The 19,372-nt window shown below is 43.9% G+C and overlaps 1 protein-coding gene across 2 annotated transcripts in view; it reads right to left on the bottom strand.

Annotated features, from left to right (window-relative positions):
• PRKAG1 (protein kinase AMP-activated non-catalytic subunit gamma 1) overlaps positions 1 to 19,372 on the bottom strand; it is a 525,734-nt gene that overhangs the window by 123,063 nt on the left and 383,299 nt on the right. For both annotated transcript variants that reach the window (XM_044083782.1, XM_044083783.1), the window contains exon 10: positions 6,072 to 6,109. In XM_044083782.1, the coding sequence (XP_043939717.1) occupies positions 6,072 to 6,109 (38 nt within the window). The remainder of the gene's footprint in view (positions 1 to 6,071; positions 6,110 to 19,372) is intronic.

Below are 19,372 nucleotides of genomic sequence, written 5' to 3'. Positions count from 1 at the left end.
AGTGAGTGCAGAATTCTTTCCCCCTTGCTTTGAGGGTTAGGAAAGAAGGTTGGGAGATGTATGGCCTGGTTGAGAGTTACATTAGTTACCACCTTGGACATAAATGAGGGATTAGTCATCAGGGAGACCCTGCCTGCATGGAAGATGATGAAGGTCTCAATGGCCATCAGTGCTTGAAGTTCTGAAACCCTTCTGATTGAGGTGGTAGTTGGAGAAAAGCAGTCCTCCAGGAGAGGTATCTTAGTTCTTCTGAAGTAACAGGTTCAAAGGGTGATAAGGTTAGTTTTTCCAAAACATAATTCAAGTCCCAGGCTGGAGTGGGTGGCCTTCTGGGAGGTCTGATATTAGAAGCCACTCTGAGAAATTGTTTAATCAAAGGATGGGAGAACAGGGGCTGTTCTGTATCAAAATAAGCTGAAATGGCTGAGGCATGGATTTTAATAGAGGAGAAGGAGAGGCCACTATTATGTAGCTCCGCTAGGTAGTCCAGGATAAGAGGGATGGAAGGTTGTGAGGTACTGCCCCCTCTGGACTGCCTCCAGGAGCAGAATCTTTTCCATTTTCCTGCGTAAGATTTTCTGGTGCTGGGCCTTCTGGCCTCTGTGATAATGTCTACGACCCGTTTGCTTAACAGGGGCCCTTGATTGTCATTAGAGTATTAGCCAAGCTGATAGTTTGAGAGTTGGCAAGTCTGGGTACAGCATTCCCTCCACCTCACCTGAGTTAAGAGGTCTGAGATCAGGGGAAGCTGCCTGGGAGGCTGTAAGGTCAGGCTGCGCAGTAAGGGGTACCAATGTTGTCTGGGCCAATCTGGAGCAATGAGGATTGGCCTTTGGTCTCTCTTCCTTTATTTTGATCAGTACCTTGGGAATAAGGGGCAGAGAATGGAATGCGTACACAGAGGGTGTTCCAGGGGAAGGTCAAGGCAGCCACCTTCCATGCTAGGTGGTGATACTCCCTGGTACAGAATTTTTTCAGCTGATGGTTGAGATGCGAAGCAAAGAGATCCACCTCTGGAGTCCCCCAAGCCTGAGTGATTTATAAAAAGATTTTTCTGTGGAGCTGCCATTCATGGGGGTCCAGTAAGTTTCTGCTTAGGTGGTCTGCCAGGGTGTTGTTGATCCCTGGCAGGTACTGGGCTATCAGGTGTAGTCCCATGGAAGAGGCTGTCAGAGAGAGGTTCATGGCTAGCCTGCACAGAGGATAAGATTGGGTCCCTCCCTGTTTGTTGATGTACCACATTACTGTGGTGTCTGTTTTGATAAGGAGAACCCCTGGCTTGAGATGGGGTTTGAAGGATGTTAGAGCCTTTTGTATTGCCATCATTTCCTTCTGGTCGATGTGTAAGGGAAGGTGCTGGGCATCCCAAAGACCTTGACTGCATCTGTCTTCTAGGTGAGCGGCCCAAGCTATGTCTGAGACGTCGGTGGTAATGGTCTGCCCTGTTGGGTGGAGGGTAAAAGACACTTGTTCTGGGCACAGGCCCTTGCCCACCAGAGAAACTCAGCCCTTATACAGAGGATTAGAGGGAAAGAGGTCTCTAGAGGTTGAGTGTGCTGACACCAACTGTTCTTTAGGCACCACTGAAGTTTTCCCATGTGAAGCCTGGCCGGAGGAATTAGAAGGATGCAAGATGCCATGTACCCCAAGGCTTGCAGGAACTTCTCGTTGATGGTGTACCCCAAGGAGGTAAGGAGAGTTTTGACAGAGAGGAAGTCTTTGAGGAGCTTTTCTTTGCAATCTGCCTGAATGTGAATGAGGCAGTCATCCAGATTAGGGTAAACCCGTACATTTTTATGACTGCAAAAGGCTATGGCCGGGGCTAAGCATTTGGTGAATACCCTGGGAGCAGTAGATAAGCCAAAGGGTAGCACAGAGAACTGAAAGTGTTGTGAGCCTGCTCTGAAGCGAAGGAATTTCCTGCAGGACTCTCTTATTGGGATGTGGAGGTAGGCATCTTTTAGATCTAGGGTAACTAACCAGACATTTTTGTGTCAGCATATGCAGCAAATGCTGCAAAGTTAGCATTTTGAATTTGGGGACCATCAGGAAGGTGTTCAGAATGGATAGATCTAGGATGGGGTGCCAAGTTTCCTCTTTTCTGGGAACAAGGAATAGTCTGCAATAAAGCCTTTTAAAAAAATACGAACACACGCCCAACAGAGCAAGCAACACTAAACGAAATGTAAAAAAAAAAATAACGCTACCAACCACTCGTAGTTCCACAAAAAGCAAGAGGGAAAAGTTTCTTTATTACTATAGACTTAGCGCTTTCTCCCTGTAACCTCAGGGCTTCTTCAGATGAAGTGGTTGGTGGCATTATTTTTTATTTATTTACATTTCGTTTGGAATAAAAGCCTTTGTCTGTTTGATCTGAGGGGACAGGTTCTACTGTCCCTTGGGATATGAGAGTTTGGACTCGTTTCAATGCCTCTGCCCACTAATTTGGAGGCAGGTCTGGGTACCCTTTTGGAAATGAGAGTTTGTTGAAGGAGAATTTGTATCCCTGAAAAATGATCTTTAAGACCCATTGGTCCTTTGTTACAGAAAGCCAATTTTCTTTGCAGAGGGAGAGCCTTCCTCCTAATTTTTGGTGAGAGAAAAGAAGGCAGAGGGGGGAGGGGGGTCATTGAGAGTTTTTGCCATAGAGGGATGGCTTAGAACTCCCTCCCTTTGGAGAAGAAGTGGTCCACTGTTTGGTTCTCTAATGTCCCTGGGATAGGAGTCCAGGTGGTCTGTCCCTGCGGGGCTTACCTTGCCCCTGTCTGCTAGGTGCAGTAAAAGACCAGTATTTTGAGGGAAAATTCCTGCTGAACCTAGGAGATTGTACCTGAAGGAAATCTTTTATGGTTTGCATAGATTTTGCTTTGTCTTCCATCTTTTTAACCACCTATTCTGCTTTTACTCCACACAAGTGGTGCTTTTACTCCACACAAGCGGTCCTTAATCCAAGGGTGCATCAAGTAATTTAGATTTGACATGATCAGGGAGAGGTTGTTCCTTCAACCATGCAGGCCTCCTAATGACAGATCCTGACACTGCTGCCCTGCTTGAGGCTTCTAGGGTGTCATATTCACAGAGTAATGAGTGTTTGGCCACTTGACAAGTAGAGTGCAGTACATCTGCTAACTCTTTGAATTGCCACAGTCAGGAAAGGTTAAAATCTTTTGTTTTTTTTGTTTTAATAGTTCTAAAGTGTGTTGAAATTTAACACTTGGAACTGACAGCTGAGTGCTCTCATAGCTAAGGCTGCAGAGGTGTATACTTTTTTTACCCCATCTGTCCAGGGCTCTGGAATCCTTGTCAGAAGGAATAGGATTCTTTGCAGAACTAGCCTTAGCTCCTTTTGGTCCCTATGTAATGACCTCTCGGTCTGCAGCAGGATTTCTGTACAGGTATTTGTGAGAATCCGGTACTCTGCAATACTGGTTATGTTTTCTCGGAGCAGATGGGAGGGCCTCAGGAGTTGAGCTAGATTCATGGAAGACATCATCAACCACCTCTAAGAGTGGAGGGATGGCCAATGGTCTGTGCTGGGGCAGGTCTAGAAACTCTCTTAGTCTTTTCTTAGACTGAGGGAAGTCCTGGGATTCCCAGTGGAAATGTTCCCTGAGGGTGTGAAGGGTTGCCCAAAGGAAAACTCTTTTGGTGGGGAGGCAGAAGGAATGGATTCCTCTGCATCCGAATCCTCAGAAGCAGTCAGAGGTTGTTGTTCCTCTTCAAAATCTGAATAATCAGACTCCTTAGAAGCCTGTTCTGTCAGTATTTAAGGAGAAAGGTCTCTTCCTTTTAGAAGTTGTGGCCTGACTACCCCTGATAAGGGTGATAAGATCCTCTGCCATTTTAAGCATTTGAGTTTGGGATGGTGGAGCAAGAGTAAAATGGTGGCTAGAGTGAGTTTTCTTAGGAGTAGCCTTGTTTCTAGGCCTAAGAGTATCCATCGGTCTGAGAGAAACAGTAGTCGGAGAAGACTTCAGTTTTTGTCTAGATTCGGTAGTGCAAAAAACCACCTCGGAAGAGGATGCCTGCATCGCGGCTCCAGACCCAACCAAGGCAGAGAGAATGAAAGGCTTGGATGACTAAGAAGATTTCTGCAGCATACTGGACTCTGAAAGGGTCTCAGTAGAGGCCTGTGAAGGTATCAAATCGGGCATCAGGGGCTGCAAAGGCGCCTCACTGAATTCCGGAGAACTGACGACCTGCTTAGCGGCAGAGTCGTCAGAAGTCTTAGCCTTGTGTGGTCTCTGCCTCTATCTTTATCCTTACATTTTTTCGAAATCTCTATGGATTATTGGTTGACTGATACCATTTTGGAATGCGAAGACGGAATATGAAAATACCTGACTACAATAAGAGCTCTACGACAAATGGTTCCTGCGTTAAAGAGGGCACAGAACTGGTAACAGTGGACATCGTGGTCTGGGCATAAGTCTCTGTGTGGCATTTGCTTTTCACAGGCGAGACAATTAACTTTTTCGGACATCGGTTAGTGTAAGAAAAAAGGATCCCCAACGGGGCACTTGGCTTTGGATGTTTTCAGCTGTAATTCAAACTCTGGTAGCCACAGACTGCCAACACTTGCGAACTGCTTCTGCTATGGGCTTCATGGCAAGAAAGACTGATGTAATAGCGTTGGCTGCCTTCCTTTATAGCACTGACAACCGGACGTCAGTCAGCAAGCGACAGCAGCCGACACAGAAAAACACTGACTCTGGTATTTGGGCCGGCCAAGGGCTACCACAGCAGGGATAACCCATGGGTGATGTGAAGACTACAACAGTGAAACACGAAGAACATCAATAAAACACTTCCAAGACAATACAGAAAACTCTCTAGTTTTTAGACATCGTTTCTCCTTGCTGCACTGAAACTAAAAGACAACATCTTTTTTTATGGCCTAGCCATAAATTAATTTAATTTCACTTATTTTTTTCTGTTAACCTCATGGATTCCAGTTTCCACGGTTAAAATATACATTGAAACAGTTAAAATAGTGCATGTACATTTATGTTCTATTCCAGTAGGGTACACTGTGGATACATTTCAAACAGCACTTTGTAAAATACCTCTTCAGCACACGTCTGTACAAACCTAGCTTGATATATACATGACATACAGTTCTAATACATTTGCAACACAAGCATCAGGTTGATGTACACAAATGACATAATTATTTATAAATTTCCAGATACCTGGGCTGGCAGTATTTCCTTTCTTGACAAGCAATTACTGACCAGTACGAACGAGTGAAAACATCAACCTCTGAGCTGATAAAGTAAAGGGTTCCAGGGCCAAAGTTCCCTAAAATGGGGGGCAATTAGGGTTTGGTCCCAAAGAAGACAAATACACATCAGATTTACGTGAATGCAATTTCAAAGTGTCTGCTTATTAAAAAGGATATTCAAATTCCTGCCAGACACAAATGCAAACTAGGCCTTTGACAGCTACTTTGGTTATAGTACAGAGGGCATCGGAATGATACCCTGACTGCCAGCTAGTAAAATACAACAGAAAGAACACTTATCTTGCATACTTTAGTCCAATTACACAGGCACTTTTCATTTTTACTTTTCCAACAAACATTCAACTCCAAATTTTTCCTAGGGTTATCGTGGATACCATGAAGATCTATACATCAGATCTGTAAGTGGTGGAACTAGCTTCCATAAAAGATAACTTTCCATGAAGAAAGGTGTCAGAAAACATAAAACAAATAGTGAGTTTCTCCCAGTGTCACCACACCCATTTCTGTGGAAGGGGTCAGGGTCCTATAAATTTTCACTCTCCTTAATCACATTCTTTCAAGTTTCCATCCATCTAGGCTCCCTACAGAAACCAGGTTCCGATAAGCGATGTTTGGGGAAGTTTACTGACAAGAATAAAAAATACAAGAACAAAAAAAAAAACAAGAATAGAAGCAGCATATGTAGGGAAGAACAGTTGACAACAAAATGAACATTCTTCTTAACTGCAAAGATGTGAAAGTTCAGTTTTAAACAGTATAACAATGTAAACATTTTACCATTTGATTAAATCATATGAAATGAAAATGTAGGTTTTTGTATACTTACAATAACATCAAACTTGGAGTAAATATCAACTACATGCCCTGAAATGAAAGGAAATGCATTACATTTTGGTTTTGCATTGGAATGAAGTGCAATGCAAGTTATGTCTGAAGCGACTGTATTAAATATCTTTACAGATTCCTTCAACACAAGGAACACATTTACCATGCAACTTGAATACCATAATCTCACATTCCCACTGAGCATTCATTTCCAAGCCATGCACTGCAGACAAATTCCTGACAAATCGAGCCGACTGCTTACAAACAGAAACATTAAAATAGACAATAATGCTTTTATTCTAAAAGTTTAAAAATGTAATTTCATTCAACCAGAATTTTCAGTTTTGACAAGTTTCTCCTTCATACATTCACATAACGTTTTCATGATATCCGCATATTGCTGGAAGAAAAGGACAATCTATCCTCCAATTTTTGGAGGGGGATCTTAAAGAGGAAAATAAGGCTAGAGAGATGTTTCTGTGGTTCATCTGGAGAAATAGTATACAGTCAATGTTGATCCCTATTACGACTTGGCCCTGATGCACCCCCCCCCCATGCCTCACTTTTTTTATTAGTCTGGCAATCCTTTTAAGGGAAAACTTACCATTGAGCTATTGGCCCCCCCCCCCCCGCCTTCATAGAGTAATCTCTTCTACAGTTCAGTATGGGAGGGGTGGAACTGCTTGACTTATTCTACAGCATTAATCTCCTTCAGTTTCATAAAAAAAAACACATACATATATATTTAGTGTATGTGTCTCTCTTAAAGGGCATTAAGGAGCTACACCATCACATCCTAAGGACCTGAAGCTTCAGCCAGACATGTCATCTGATGAAAGACCCCAATTACAACAGCCCTAAATGCTGCACCCACAGCATCATACCCACAGTCAAAATAGAAACCTTAAGCATGTCATCCTAGATTACCCCCTCCATTACATGAAACTAAACCATGTAGTTTTAACAATGGATTGCTGACATATATACTTTCTTCCCAAAATGGTCAAGTATCTTACTTTCCTGGTCACTGGGAAAGTGTGTTCTTTCCTGGAACCAGTCTAGCTCTCTTAAAAGAAACTAGGGACAGTGCAGCTGATCTATTTTTTTCCCCTGGTAAAGAAACTTCTTTGTACAAAGAGAGCATTTGAGAAGGACAATCCCTGAAGTCTCTTAATCCTGCTGTGTTCCCTCCCTCAAAAAAAAAAAAAAAAAAAAAAAAAAAAAAATATATATATATATATATATATATATATATATATATATATATATATTTCTGCGGGCTGTTATCTGTTCAGTTGTTTTTACTCTGCACTTATTACTGCTGGTTAGTAGCCTTCTAATTTAATGCCTTCTGCACTTGTTTTTTTAGTCATTTGTTAATTTAATTGCATTTAACTAAACTGTATTTGCCGTAATATTGATAGACGTGTGCTAGCCTGCACTGCATTTGAATTGTATTTACTGCTGTTTTAGCTGCTTTTCTATTTAAAAAAAAAAAAAAAAACATTCCTAGCTTATTTCCTGCCTTTCCTGTAACTTATCTAGTCCAGACACAGACTTGCTGTATCCAGGTCTGTTTGTAAGCTCCTGAGCCCCCCAAGTCTTTTTGTGTTGGAGGGAAGCCTTCTAGCTTATCAGTGGGAGTGTTAAGCACTAGGTAGCCTACCTACCACAGGAGGAGAGGTTTCTGGCCTAGAAATTATAGTTTATTGGCTGTTTGAGAAGCTCTTACATCTCTTTCAACCTTCTGATTTAAAAGCCTGTGTTTGTGCTTGTTTCCTGCCTTTCCTGTTACTAGTCTAGTCCAGGTACAGATTTGCTGTATCCAGGACTCTGTAAGCTTCTGAGCCCCCCCAAGCCTTTCTGTGTTGGAGGGAAGCCTACTAGCTTATCAGTGGGAGTGGTAAGCATCAGGTAGCCTATCTACCACAGGAAGAGTGGGTTTTGGCCCATAAATTGTAGTTTATTGGCCGTTTAGGCAGTTTTCCATCTCTTTCAACTTGCTGGCTTAAAAGCCTGCATTTGCGCTTGTTCCCCACCTTTTTTGTAACTAGTCTAATCCAGATACAGATTTGCTGTGTCCAGGACTCTTTTTGTAAGCTTCTGAGCCCCCCAAGCCTTTCTGTGTTGGAGGGAAGCATTCTAGCTTATCAGTGGGAGTGGTAAGCATTAGGTAGCCTATCTACCACAAGAGGAGTAGTTCCTGGCCCAGAAATTGTAGCTACTGGCCGTTTGGGCAGTTTTTCCCATCTCTTTCAACTTTCTGGTTTAAAAGCCGCACTTGCCCTTGTTTCCCACCTTTCCTGTTACTAGCCTAGTCCAGATACAGAGTTGCTGTATCCAGGACTGTTGGTAAGTTTCTGTGCCCCGCAAGCCTTTCTGTGTTGGAGGGAAGCCTTCTAGCTTATCAGTGGGAGTGGTAAGCACTACGTAGCCTATCTACCACAAGAGGAGTGGTTCTGGCCAAAAATTTACAATTTTTGGCCGTTTGGGCAGTTTTTTTTCCATCTCTCTCAACTTTCTGGTTTTAAAGCCCGTGTTTGTGCTTGATCCTCACCTTTCTCGTAACTAGTCTAGTCCAGGTACAGATTTGCTGTATCCAGGACTGTTTGTAAGCTTCTGAGCCCCCCCAAGCCCTTGTGTTGGGAGTGCAGCCTTCTAGCTTATCAGTGGGAGTGGCAAGTACTAGGCAGCCTGTCTACCACAAGAGGAGTGGTTCCTGGCCCAGGAATTGTAGTTTATTGGCCATTCGGGAAGTTGTCTATCTCTTTCAACTTTCTGGTTTAAAAGACCACATCTGTGCTTGTTTCCCATCTTTCCTGGAACTAACCTACTGGAAAGCACTAGAAAGCCTTAAACTGATATAAGCCTTCTAGCTTAAAAGAGAGACTTTGGAGTGATTGAGTATCAGTTTTCTGTATTTTCTTGCTGTACTTAACTGTTTTCCACCTAAACGCTGATTTTCCAGCACTTATTGTGATTTAAAAGCATGTTTTTTTTTCTCACATATTGTACTTATTTGACTGCCTGCACTTTTAAAAAGTAGTTTTTGTTTAAATAAATTGTTTAACTGTTGTAGGCTACACACTAAAGTGCGACAGCCTTTTCTGATCACTTGTAGTTGTTTAAAGCTGTTTTAAGTGTACTTTTTACTGTTTTTACCTTATCTTTTCATTAAATAAATAAACAAATACATTTCTTGTTTCCCGCCTTTCTAAGCTAGTATAGTCCAGTTTTCAGGCTAGTGCTGAATTCAGGGCTGTGTTACAAGTTTCTGAGTTGCCCATACCTTTACTTGGATAGAAGGAAGTTTCTCTGTTCACCTGTGAGAGAGGGGAACTTTGAACAGCCATCTGTCCCTGGAGGAGTGGTTCCAGCCCAGAAGTTAGTAGTTTAAAAAACGCGTTGCATGGTTTTGTCCACCAGGCAGCACCGGTTAGCTAGGGTTAAATTATTCCTGGCTCCACTAGGTCTCCTTCAGTTTTTCATTTGAAACAAGTCTAACTCTCAACCTAAGCACTCAAAAAGCATCCTACAGTCCAGCACTTGCTCAGACCTAATAGCAAGCACTAATATACCCCGACACTTGACTGCCCAGCAGGGCAAGGCTCTTTATCCACCCCTCACCAACCAAGTGACTAAGCAGCTCACCCTACTATTCAGGCATGACCAAAGGGCAACTTCAGGTGTACTCTCCAGTCCAGCTGGTGAATCTGGGTATTCTGAGACAATGTTACAACTGCCTCATGTACACAGACAGCCCTATCTTCCTACCACAAAACACTAGCATATGTGAGCGATGCAATTATACAGCCAAACTGGAGTCTAAGGTATCTCCACCCAAGACTGGAACAGACAGTCATGAGGAGAAGGTTAACACTTGCACCACACCTCCAGCCTTACACAGACATACTAAACCACTACTGGCAAAAGATACACATAAATACACTAAATCATACTCGGAGGCTCTAAATAAAAACCTGCAGAAGCACCATAGAGCTCCAAAGCAGACACCCACAAAAACTGCACTTCCCGTCAAAAACCAGACAACACAAAACACAAAATCAATGTGCCGCACAATCACAGCTATTAAGGCGAAATAACATACCTAACACACTAGTAATAGGTGACTCAATAGTCAGGCACACTGACGCCCCACTCACTAGGCTAGACAAGGAGAAGGTTACTGTTAGCTGCCTGTCGGGAGCCAGAATCTGCCACATAACACAAGCAATCAGGTCACTCCAGAACAAGTACAAATATGACTCTGTCATTGTTCATGTTTTTGTGAATGACCTGAGCCGTACCTCACTGGACTACATGAAGAAAGACATGGTAGAGCTTTCTGATCATGTAGCCCAGGCGGGTATGACCCTGACATTGAGTAGCATCCTGCCCTCACCAAAAATGATACCTCAGTATAAAGAAAAAATGATCAATTTCAACAATTGGCTAAGCTTCTGGTGTCATTCAAAGGGGATCCAGTGTCTGTCAGCCTGGGATGACATGCTCGACAAGCAGTGTTGCTTCGCAAGAGACGGCTTGCACCTGTCACCCCTTGGCTTTCAAATACTGACCAAGGCTCTTGCTGCCCCCATAGTGCCTTTTTTAGGCAAGGCTCAAAATTCAAACCCACCTCCGTAAACAGCACAAGTAAAAAACTGAGAGTTATGCTACTCAACGCCAGGAGTTTAAATCTCAAAATGCATGTGCTCGAAGCACTCCTAAGTATGGAGAACGACTACATCTGTGCAGTAACTGAAACCTGGTTCAAGGCTCCAGAGAGCACTCCAGCACTACTGGGCTACAACTCATACCACACATTTTGGCCACAGAACACGGACCAAAACACAAAAGGAGGGGGTGTATCCATATTTATCAAGGATACCCACACCTCCAGGTTAGTGGCACAGCATGATACCTCTGAGATCATCCATGTGCAACTAACATCGGGCAAATCTGCAATGCAAATTGTGGCCTGCTACAGATCACCCTCCATGACCCAGGACCACCACTCCACCTTTCTGGAGACACTGGAAAATATGAAGGCCCTACCGAACACCCTGATCTTGGGAGATTTCTATTACCCTACCATTAACTGGGAAAACTACCAGAGTACAAACTTCCAGGCTCAGCGCTTCCTGGAATTTATCAACTCAAATGCCCTGGATCAGCTGGTAAACTCCCCTACCAAGGGCCACAACATATTGGACCTAGTCATCGCCAACATGGGCGACAGGTGCTCCATACCGAAGGTCAACTAGTCACTGGTTAGATCAGACCATAAACTAATCACCCTGGATGTCCACAACCCTCCACCACCCTCAACCAAGGAAACCACAGTGAAAAACTTTTCTAAAGCAAACTTTACCTTACTTAAGTCAGAGGTGGTAAGTTTCACAGCCCCCACGATAAAGGATAACACTGCCCAAGATGCAGAATCCTTTACAATTGCACTCTAGGAGCACCTACAAGGATGCATGGATCGTGCCATCCCTAGCAAAACCAAGACTCACTCCCCTAAGAGAAGGAAACCAGTCTGGTGGACCTCTGCCATAAACAGGTTGAACAACAAAAGGAGGAAACTAGTTCAGAAAAAAAGCAAATCCCAAGAAGGAAAGACATCCCTGATCAGTATCAGTGAGAAACTAAGGTCTCCCATAAAATCATCCAAGGCTAACTTCGAAAGAAAAATAGCTACGGACTCTAAGGATAACCACAAGGCCTTCTTTAGCTATGTCAAAATCCTAAGTGGCAACTCGCAGATATGCTCTAAGATAGTGCAGAATAGCACAAAATATACTGAACCTACTGATATTGCCAACATACTGGCAGATAGATTCAGTGCAAACTTCACCTCCCTCTCACCTTCAAAAGGGCCCACAACAATACAGGAAAAGTGTAGTTTCCCGGAAATCACAGAAGCACAAGTGAAAACAACCCTTTCAAAAGCCAAAAACACAGCATCAATGGGGCCAGATGATGTCCCAGGCTGTGTCTTGCACGAACTACAGAACGAACTAACCCCCCACCTAAACACGCTGTTCAACCTCAGCCTCTCCACAGGCTAAGTGCCCATAGAATGGCACACAGCAATGGTTATTCCACTCCACAAAGGAGGAGCCACAACTGACCCTGGTAACTATCGGCCCCATAAGCCTGACTAGCCTGGTCTGCAAGGCTATGGAGCGCATCATCATGGAACTCATTAACAAGGACATTGGGAACCTCCAAACACTTGACCCGACCCAGTTTGGCTTTAAGGGCAGATCATGCCTACTAAACCTGGTTGACTTCTTCGAGACAGTTACCAAGGCCATAGACGAGGGAAAGGTGGTTCCACACAACATACCTTGATCTCGCCAAGGCATTCGACACCATTCCTCACTCTGGTATTATAGAAAAACTCACTAGCCTGAACATAAACCCCTACGTCACAAGATGGGTTGCCAACTGGCTTACAGACAGAACTCGCACGGTAAGAATAGCATGCTCCAGGTCTGACTCTAAACCAGTCACAAGTGATGTCCTGCAAGGCTCAGTTCTGGGACCCCTACTGTTCGGCATATATTTCTCAGAAGTACAGGCAAACACAGGAGGACTATGGCTAAGCAAGTTCGCCGATGACTGCAAACTGGGAGACATAACTGACTCTCCGGCTGACACGGACATCCTCCAAAAAGGCCTTACTGAGACAGACACCCGGTGTCAAAGTCATGGCCTCAAGGTAAATGCCAAAAAATGCATAGTCATCCCATTTTGGAAAAACAAAACACCCACGAATTACCACATAGGTGGCAGCCCCCTTAATACAGAAGAGGTAATAAGAGATCTGGGGACCCAGGTAGATAGTAATCTCTCCTTTGACAATCATATTTCCAAAGTAGTTAGGAAATCCTTCTATGTGGCCCATCTAATTACTAAGGGGTTCGTATCTAGAAATAAAGAGGTTATAGTGCCCCTCTACTAGTCACTCATCAGACCCATCATAGAGTACAATGCCCCATTTGGGATGTACCTCACAAGACACTTCCAACAGCTTGAAAGACCACAAAAGCACCTCACCAAGAGGATTACTGGCCTCAAACATATGTCCTATGCAGCCCGACTGAAAAAACTCCGGCTGTACTCAGTGGCATATCACTTACTCAGAGGTGATCTCTGCCTGACTTACAAAGCCATGTCCAACTCAGAATTGATTGACACGCTCCACCTAAAGAAATCCAAGTCACTGTGAACCACATGCTCTAGTGAGCTAAACCTCACCACAACAATAAATAGAACATGCTGGAGGGATTCCTGTCACAGAGACTCACCATGCTTTGGAACAAAATTTCCAACTACATTAGGCAGAGCCCCTCACTAACACTCTTCAAGAGAAGCCTTGACGAGTGGATGGGTAACAGAAAGTACCACCCCTGGGATCACTTCATTGGCTCTGCTTGACAGAGGCTCAGTTAATTAATAAATGGGGCGGCGAAAGCCGACACACTCTGGCTAGGCTTATAAATGCCCTCGGGCAGATAGCCTAGTACCTACCTATGAACCTATGTTCTCCTTTTATAACACTTCAACATTAAACAATATTTATTTTCCTTCCCCACAGTAATACAACACTTAAATCAAGCCTAGAACATGTTAAATAATATATGAAAGCTCATTCACATTTGGTAAGGAAGGTGTACATGCCTTATGACTATACATTAATTCTTCATCTAATAACTACAAACTAACAATTACTGACTTGGGTTTCCTTTTCATGTTTTACATGTTTTTTATCTAAATCTCTTATCCACTGTCTGCATTCACAAACATGAAAATCCAACAGATGACAGATCTTAACCCAGTCATGAATAGCTTTCCGGATTCAAGTCATATTCTTAAACATTCTCTGCATTGCCCAAGATAACAGTCTGTTGTAAACAAAAGTAAGCAGTATTGTGCTGATCACAATTCCGTCTGACTTTAGTATAGTCTCAAAATGTCATTTAACGCAAATCTCCACCACACATTTGCCACAGTTAAGTTTCCAAGTCTCTTTCAGATCTTGTCCTTTTCCGTGTTTTATAAACAGCACTTACCCCCCCAAAGCTGGATCCCTGTTATCCCTACTACATCCATTTCATCTAATGGGATGCTAGCCACCAGGCAGATCCAAGCCAGCAGTTTATTACTTTAACAACTGCTAAGTCATGAGCTCCTTACCTTTTCCCACCATGCATCTGTCCCCATCCTGCTCCAAATACAGCTTGCTGCGTACTCTCTATATGGACTACAATGGAATAACAGGCAGGGTCCACTGTGTGGATGAGCTTCAAGACAAGTCTACTAGGTCCATCCAGATGAGAACCGTGTCAATTTGGTACAGGGGAAGATGGGCAAGTTGTCGAAGTGGACAGACTAGTGATGACAAGGATTCAGCATTAAGGCAACTAAATAATTTCTGTATCCAGTATTACGGTGCATGTACTTTTCAGCTTATGGGACAGAATCCAAAGCTATCAATTTTCCCACGGGGTATCATGACAAAACGTCCTTGAGGATAGCAACTTTCAAGGAAAATCTAGATCTGGAGATAATGTCTAACTTATGCTTAGAAAAGACTTGCAACATTAGCCAAGTTGTTGTTACACAAATGTCTCCCACAGAAAAATTTTTGAAGAATGCAGCAGATGCTACAACAGACCTGGCCGAGGAGACCTTTGGCTTTCCCAGTAAGATCTTATTTTTAGATTGATAAGAGAAGGCTATGCAGTTTGAAAGCCAACTAGACAAAGTCATTTTGGATACCGTGTACACCAGTCTAAAAGGTGAGAATGAAACAAACAAGTGAGAATCTTTCCTGACTGATTTCAAGCTGTGCAAATAAAATCAAAATTGCCTGTGAATACCCAAGGTGCCAAGGGGGAATTCTCCTTCTCTAGAGCACTTAAAGGGGGAAGAAGATGGAAAGTGATTCAACCCTTTACCCTGATCCTGGGCAACTTTAACTACCCAACCATAGAGTGGAAGACCTATTCTAGCTCAAACACGAATGCCCAGAGATTCCTCGACATCATCAATGCTAATGCATTGGATCAGCTGGTCGAAATCTCCCACAAGAGGCCGAAATATCCTGGACCTGGCACTAACCAACTTGATTAGCCACTGTAGCACCCCTACAGTGCCATCCTCCTTGGAAGGATCTGACCATAAAGCAATCACTTTCAAGTCACCATCTTCTCTGCCCACCCCCCCCCCTGCCAGGGTAAAACAAAAAAACTTTTCCAAAGCCGACTACAACCTCCTGAGAGCAGGTATAAGCAGCTTCACAGCCACTATCACTTCAGTTGAATCAAGCACTAATGTTCAAGCCTACACACCCAAAAACTATATGAGCACCTATATAGCTGCATGGACTCAGCAATACCAGACAGGACCAAATCATCTTCATCTGACTGGTGGACAGCAGCAATAAATAGACTCTATAATAAAAGGAAAAAATTGTTGTCCAGGACCAAGAAGGTGCAGGTGCCAAGTTGGAAGCAATCTCTCCTTTGTCTGAACAAGCAAATAAGGTCACTGGTGAAATCCTCCAAGGCTAACTTCAAGTCCAAATTGGCCACATTCACTAAGAACAATCACAAGGCCTTATTTGTATACGTCCGCAATCTCAAAGGCAACTCCCATATCTGCTCTGAATTGGTGGTCAAGAATACCATATATGCAAACGCCATAGATATAGCCCACCTGATGGCAGACAAGTTCAGTGAAAACTTCACCCCCCCTCCAACAATAAACCAGGATATTGCCAGCACCTGCCTCTCTCACCTCATCACCAGGGAGCAGGTTATTAATGCCCTGTCAATGGCAAAAACTACAGCCTCCATGGGACCCAACATCCCTGGCTGTGTCCTACATAAACTCAGGCAAGAGCTCTCGGCACCACTAGGCACCTTATTCAACCAAAGCCTGTGCATCAGCTTCATCCCAGCAAAATGGAGGACAGCCACGGTCATCCCTCTGCACAAAGGTGGAGTGTCTACAGACGTAGGCATTTATAGGCCCCATCAGCCTAACTAGCCTGATCTGCAAGGCCATAGAATGCATTACCATGGCCATATAACAAGGGCACTGGCAACCTCCAAACACTTGATCCCACACAGTTTGGTTTTGTCAAAGGGAGATCATGCCTGTTAAACTTGGTCGCATTCTTCAAAACAGTCACCAAAGCCATGGATGAGGGCAAGACAGTGCACACTGCCTACCTTGACCTAGCCAAAGCCTTCGACACTATTCCCTACTCGGGCATAATAGATAAACTCTCCCAGCTAGGCATCAACCCAAATGTTACCAGATGGGTAGCTAACTGGCTCACTGATAGAACCCACTCAGTCAAAATTGAGGAAGCCACCTCTAATAGCAGACCCATAACAAGCGGATCGGTCTAGGAGCCTCAACTATTTGGGATACACTTTGAGAAGCAAGCCAAAACCAGTGGTCTGTGGCTGACCAAGTTTGCAGATGACTGCAAGCTGGGCACTGTCAAATTCCCCTAATGATGTGAACATCCTCCAAGAGGGCCTTAACCAAACTAATGACTGGCACCAGAAGCATGGCCTCAAACTGAATGCCAAGAAATGTATCACTATCCCCTTTGGGAAAAATGGTGTCCCTACTAATTATCACATTAATAACAATGTACTAAGCACGCAATCAGTCATGACAGACTTGGGCACCCAGGATGACAGCAGCCTGACTTTTGACCACCATGTTGTCTCCATTGTACGGAAGGCTTTCTACATGGCCCACCTAATACACAAGGGTATTTCAACCAGGAACAAGGAGGTCATAACATCCCTGTACTCCTCCCTTATCAGACCCATTATCGAATGTAATGCCCCCTTCAGTGAGTACCTTACCAAGCACATGCAGCAGTTGGAGAGACCACAGAGGTTCCTGACCAGGAAAATCCAGGGTCTCAAACACCTCTCCTATACAGACAGGTTAAAAGCCCTGCCCCTCTAGTCTCGTACAGACTGCTCAGAGGTGACCTGTGTCTGGCATATAAGGCCGTCTCAAACTCAGCCTTGATGGAGTTGCTGCATATCCGTAAGTTAAATTCTACTCGCACAACCCACATGTAAGGTCTTAACCTGGTCCGTGACATTAACTGAACTTGTTGGCAGGATAGATTTGTGTCCCAATGACTCCCCTAACTGTGGAATAGACTTCCTCTCCACATCAAGCAGAGTAACTCACTAGCCCTCTAAGAGGAACCTGGACGACAGGATGGGAAACAGAAAATATACCCCTGGGATCCCACATGTGGTCCCTGCTGGACAGGGAAAACAAGTACTGATTTTGTGGGAACATGGGTTAAATTCTTGGCTAGGCTTATAGGGGTCTTCGGGCCAAAAGCCTAGTATTGTCCTATGAACCTATGAATGCACTGACTTGAGGGTGGACTCTCCAAAGCTATTTTGGATATGAAGGATGGATAGGAAGTGAGTGAAACTATGGAGACAGGGATGACAGTGGGTTCAACTATGACATCCTTCTAGCCGAGGTGGTGGCCATCAGGCAAAGTCTTTCACAAGAAGAATTTTAGTTCAGTTTTGGAAGCTAAAGGGGAGTCTGTAATGAGAAATTCCGGTCTCAAGGGGACACACAGAAGGAAGGTACCTTTAGGAAGGCTTTGCACAATTTATGAGCTGCAAGTAAAAGATGGAAAGCCTGTGTGAAAGTTGGAGATGGCAGCTAACTGAACTGTACCCAGAGTGTGGAGTAACCAGAGCCCATCTAAAATGAAGAGGAAAGATACTGCATAACTGAAGGAACAGGTGGAGAGGGCTTCAGACCCTGGATAGAGGCCCAAATAGAAAATCTTTTCCACTGGCCTTTGCAGATTGCATGAGCAGACACTTTTTGAAAAGCTAAAAGTATCCTGAATTACTCCGTCAGATAGGGCAGGATCAATAGCTAATACTGGAACTGGAGAAACCATGTAATTAACTTCAGGGAATGAATGTCTATGTGAGGCTCACTGACCAGGTGAGATAGAAGTTCTGGCTGCAGATCCAAGGCTGCTTCTTGAGGTGAGGCCATAGCAATGGGGAACCAGATTTGCCTGGGTCAGAAAGGGCCTTGCACAATGAAGTCTTTCGCATGAACTTTGAAGTTAGGGGAAGGTGGTAGGCACATAGGTCTGTGAGGCCAATGACAGACCCTGTGGAGTAATGAGGGAAAAGTAGCTGTTGCACTTGGTGTTGGTTGCAGGGGCAAACAGATTGCAGCAAAACTGGCCCTAGTAACAAAAAAGTAGCTGTGCTACTGTTGGATTGATCAGCCACTCGAGCATCAGAATAGATCTATCGAGCCCAGCTGCAATGCAGTTGACCCATCCTGGAATATGCAATACAAGCAAAAAGCATTGTGAAGACATTGCCCATTGCCCACTTTCTTACACAGATTCTTTCTACAATGAACAGAACTTAGTCCCACCCTACTTATTAGTACATTAAACTATTAACATGCAGTGAATGAAAAACAAATCAAGAGTAAGGTAGTCTTGAAGAATCTGCAGTGCTCGCTAGACTGCCCTCATCTCTAGGAGATTTATGTGTAGGCTCTCCTCCAAATCAGTCTACATTCCTTGAAATGCTCCTCTCCATCTCAGAGAGGAGGTGTCCATGGTAACTGTGGCCCTAGTGAGAGGAAGGATAAAGGGTCTTCTCACCACATTAGATGCCTCCTGCAAAGTGAAGACAAACTGGAGCACTCATGGTTTAGAACAATTGGGATCGATGTAGGAAAAACCCTCATATGACTAGAATAAAAAGAAAGTCACCATTCGCACAAGAACTTTCAAGATGAGAGATGCTGGGGTGAGTGGTGAGACAGCAAGGTGGAATTAGCTCTTCTTAGCAATAAAAGCCTTTCTTCTGGCAACTTGACTATGCAGGATTGTGCGTCTAGATGGCATCCTTTGAAGACTAATTTTGGAAGGGCGGCAAATGCGACTTCTCCATGCCGATGGAAATGCCCAAGGCCAGACAACTGAATTAAGCAATTTCTGTCTGACAGGAGGGACTATCTTGTAGCAGCTAGAAGCCAAACATCCACATACAGGAATAAATTTATTACCTAAAGTCAAAGAGAAGACACGACTACAGCCATGCACTTGGTAAGGTTGAGGTGAGGCCAAAGGGCAAAGCAGACAACTGATCCTGATTTGCACCCAGCCAGAGGTGCAGTCACCTCCCAGACTACTTGGCAATCATTATACAGAGGTAAATGCCTGAAGGTCTACAGAGCACATCC

Source organism: Protopterus annectens, chromosome 9.part0 (genome assembly GCF_019279795.1).
Source record: "Protopterus annectens isolate FY-2018-M chromosome 9.part0, PAN1.0, whole genome shotgun sequence".
Lineage (NCBI taxonomy): Eukaryota > Metazoa > Chordata > Ceratodontiformes > Protopteridae > Protopterus > Protopterus annectens.
This window is presented reverse-complemented; position numbering and strand designations above follow the sequence as displayed.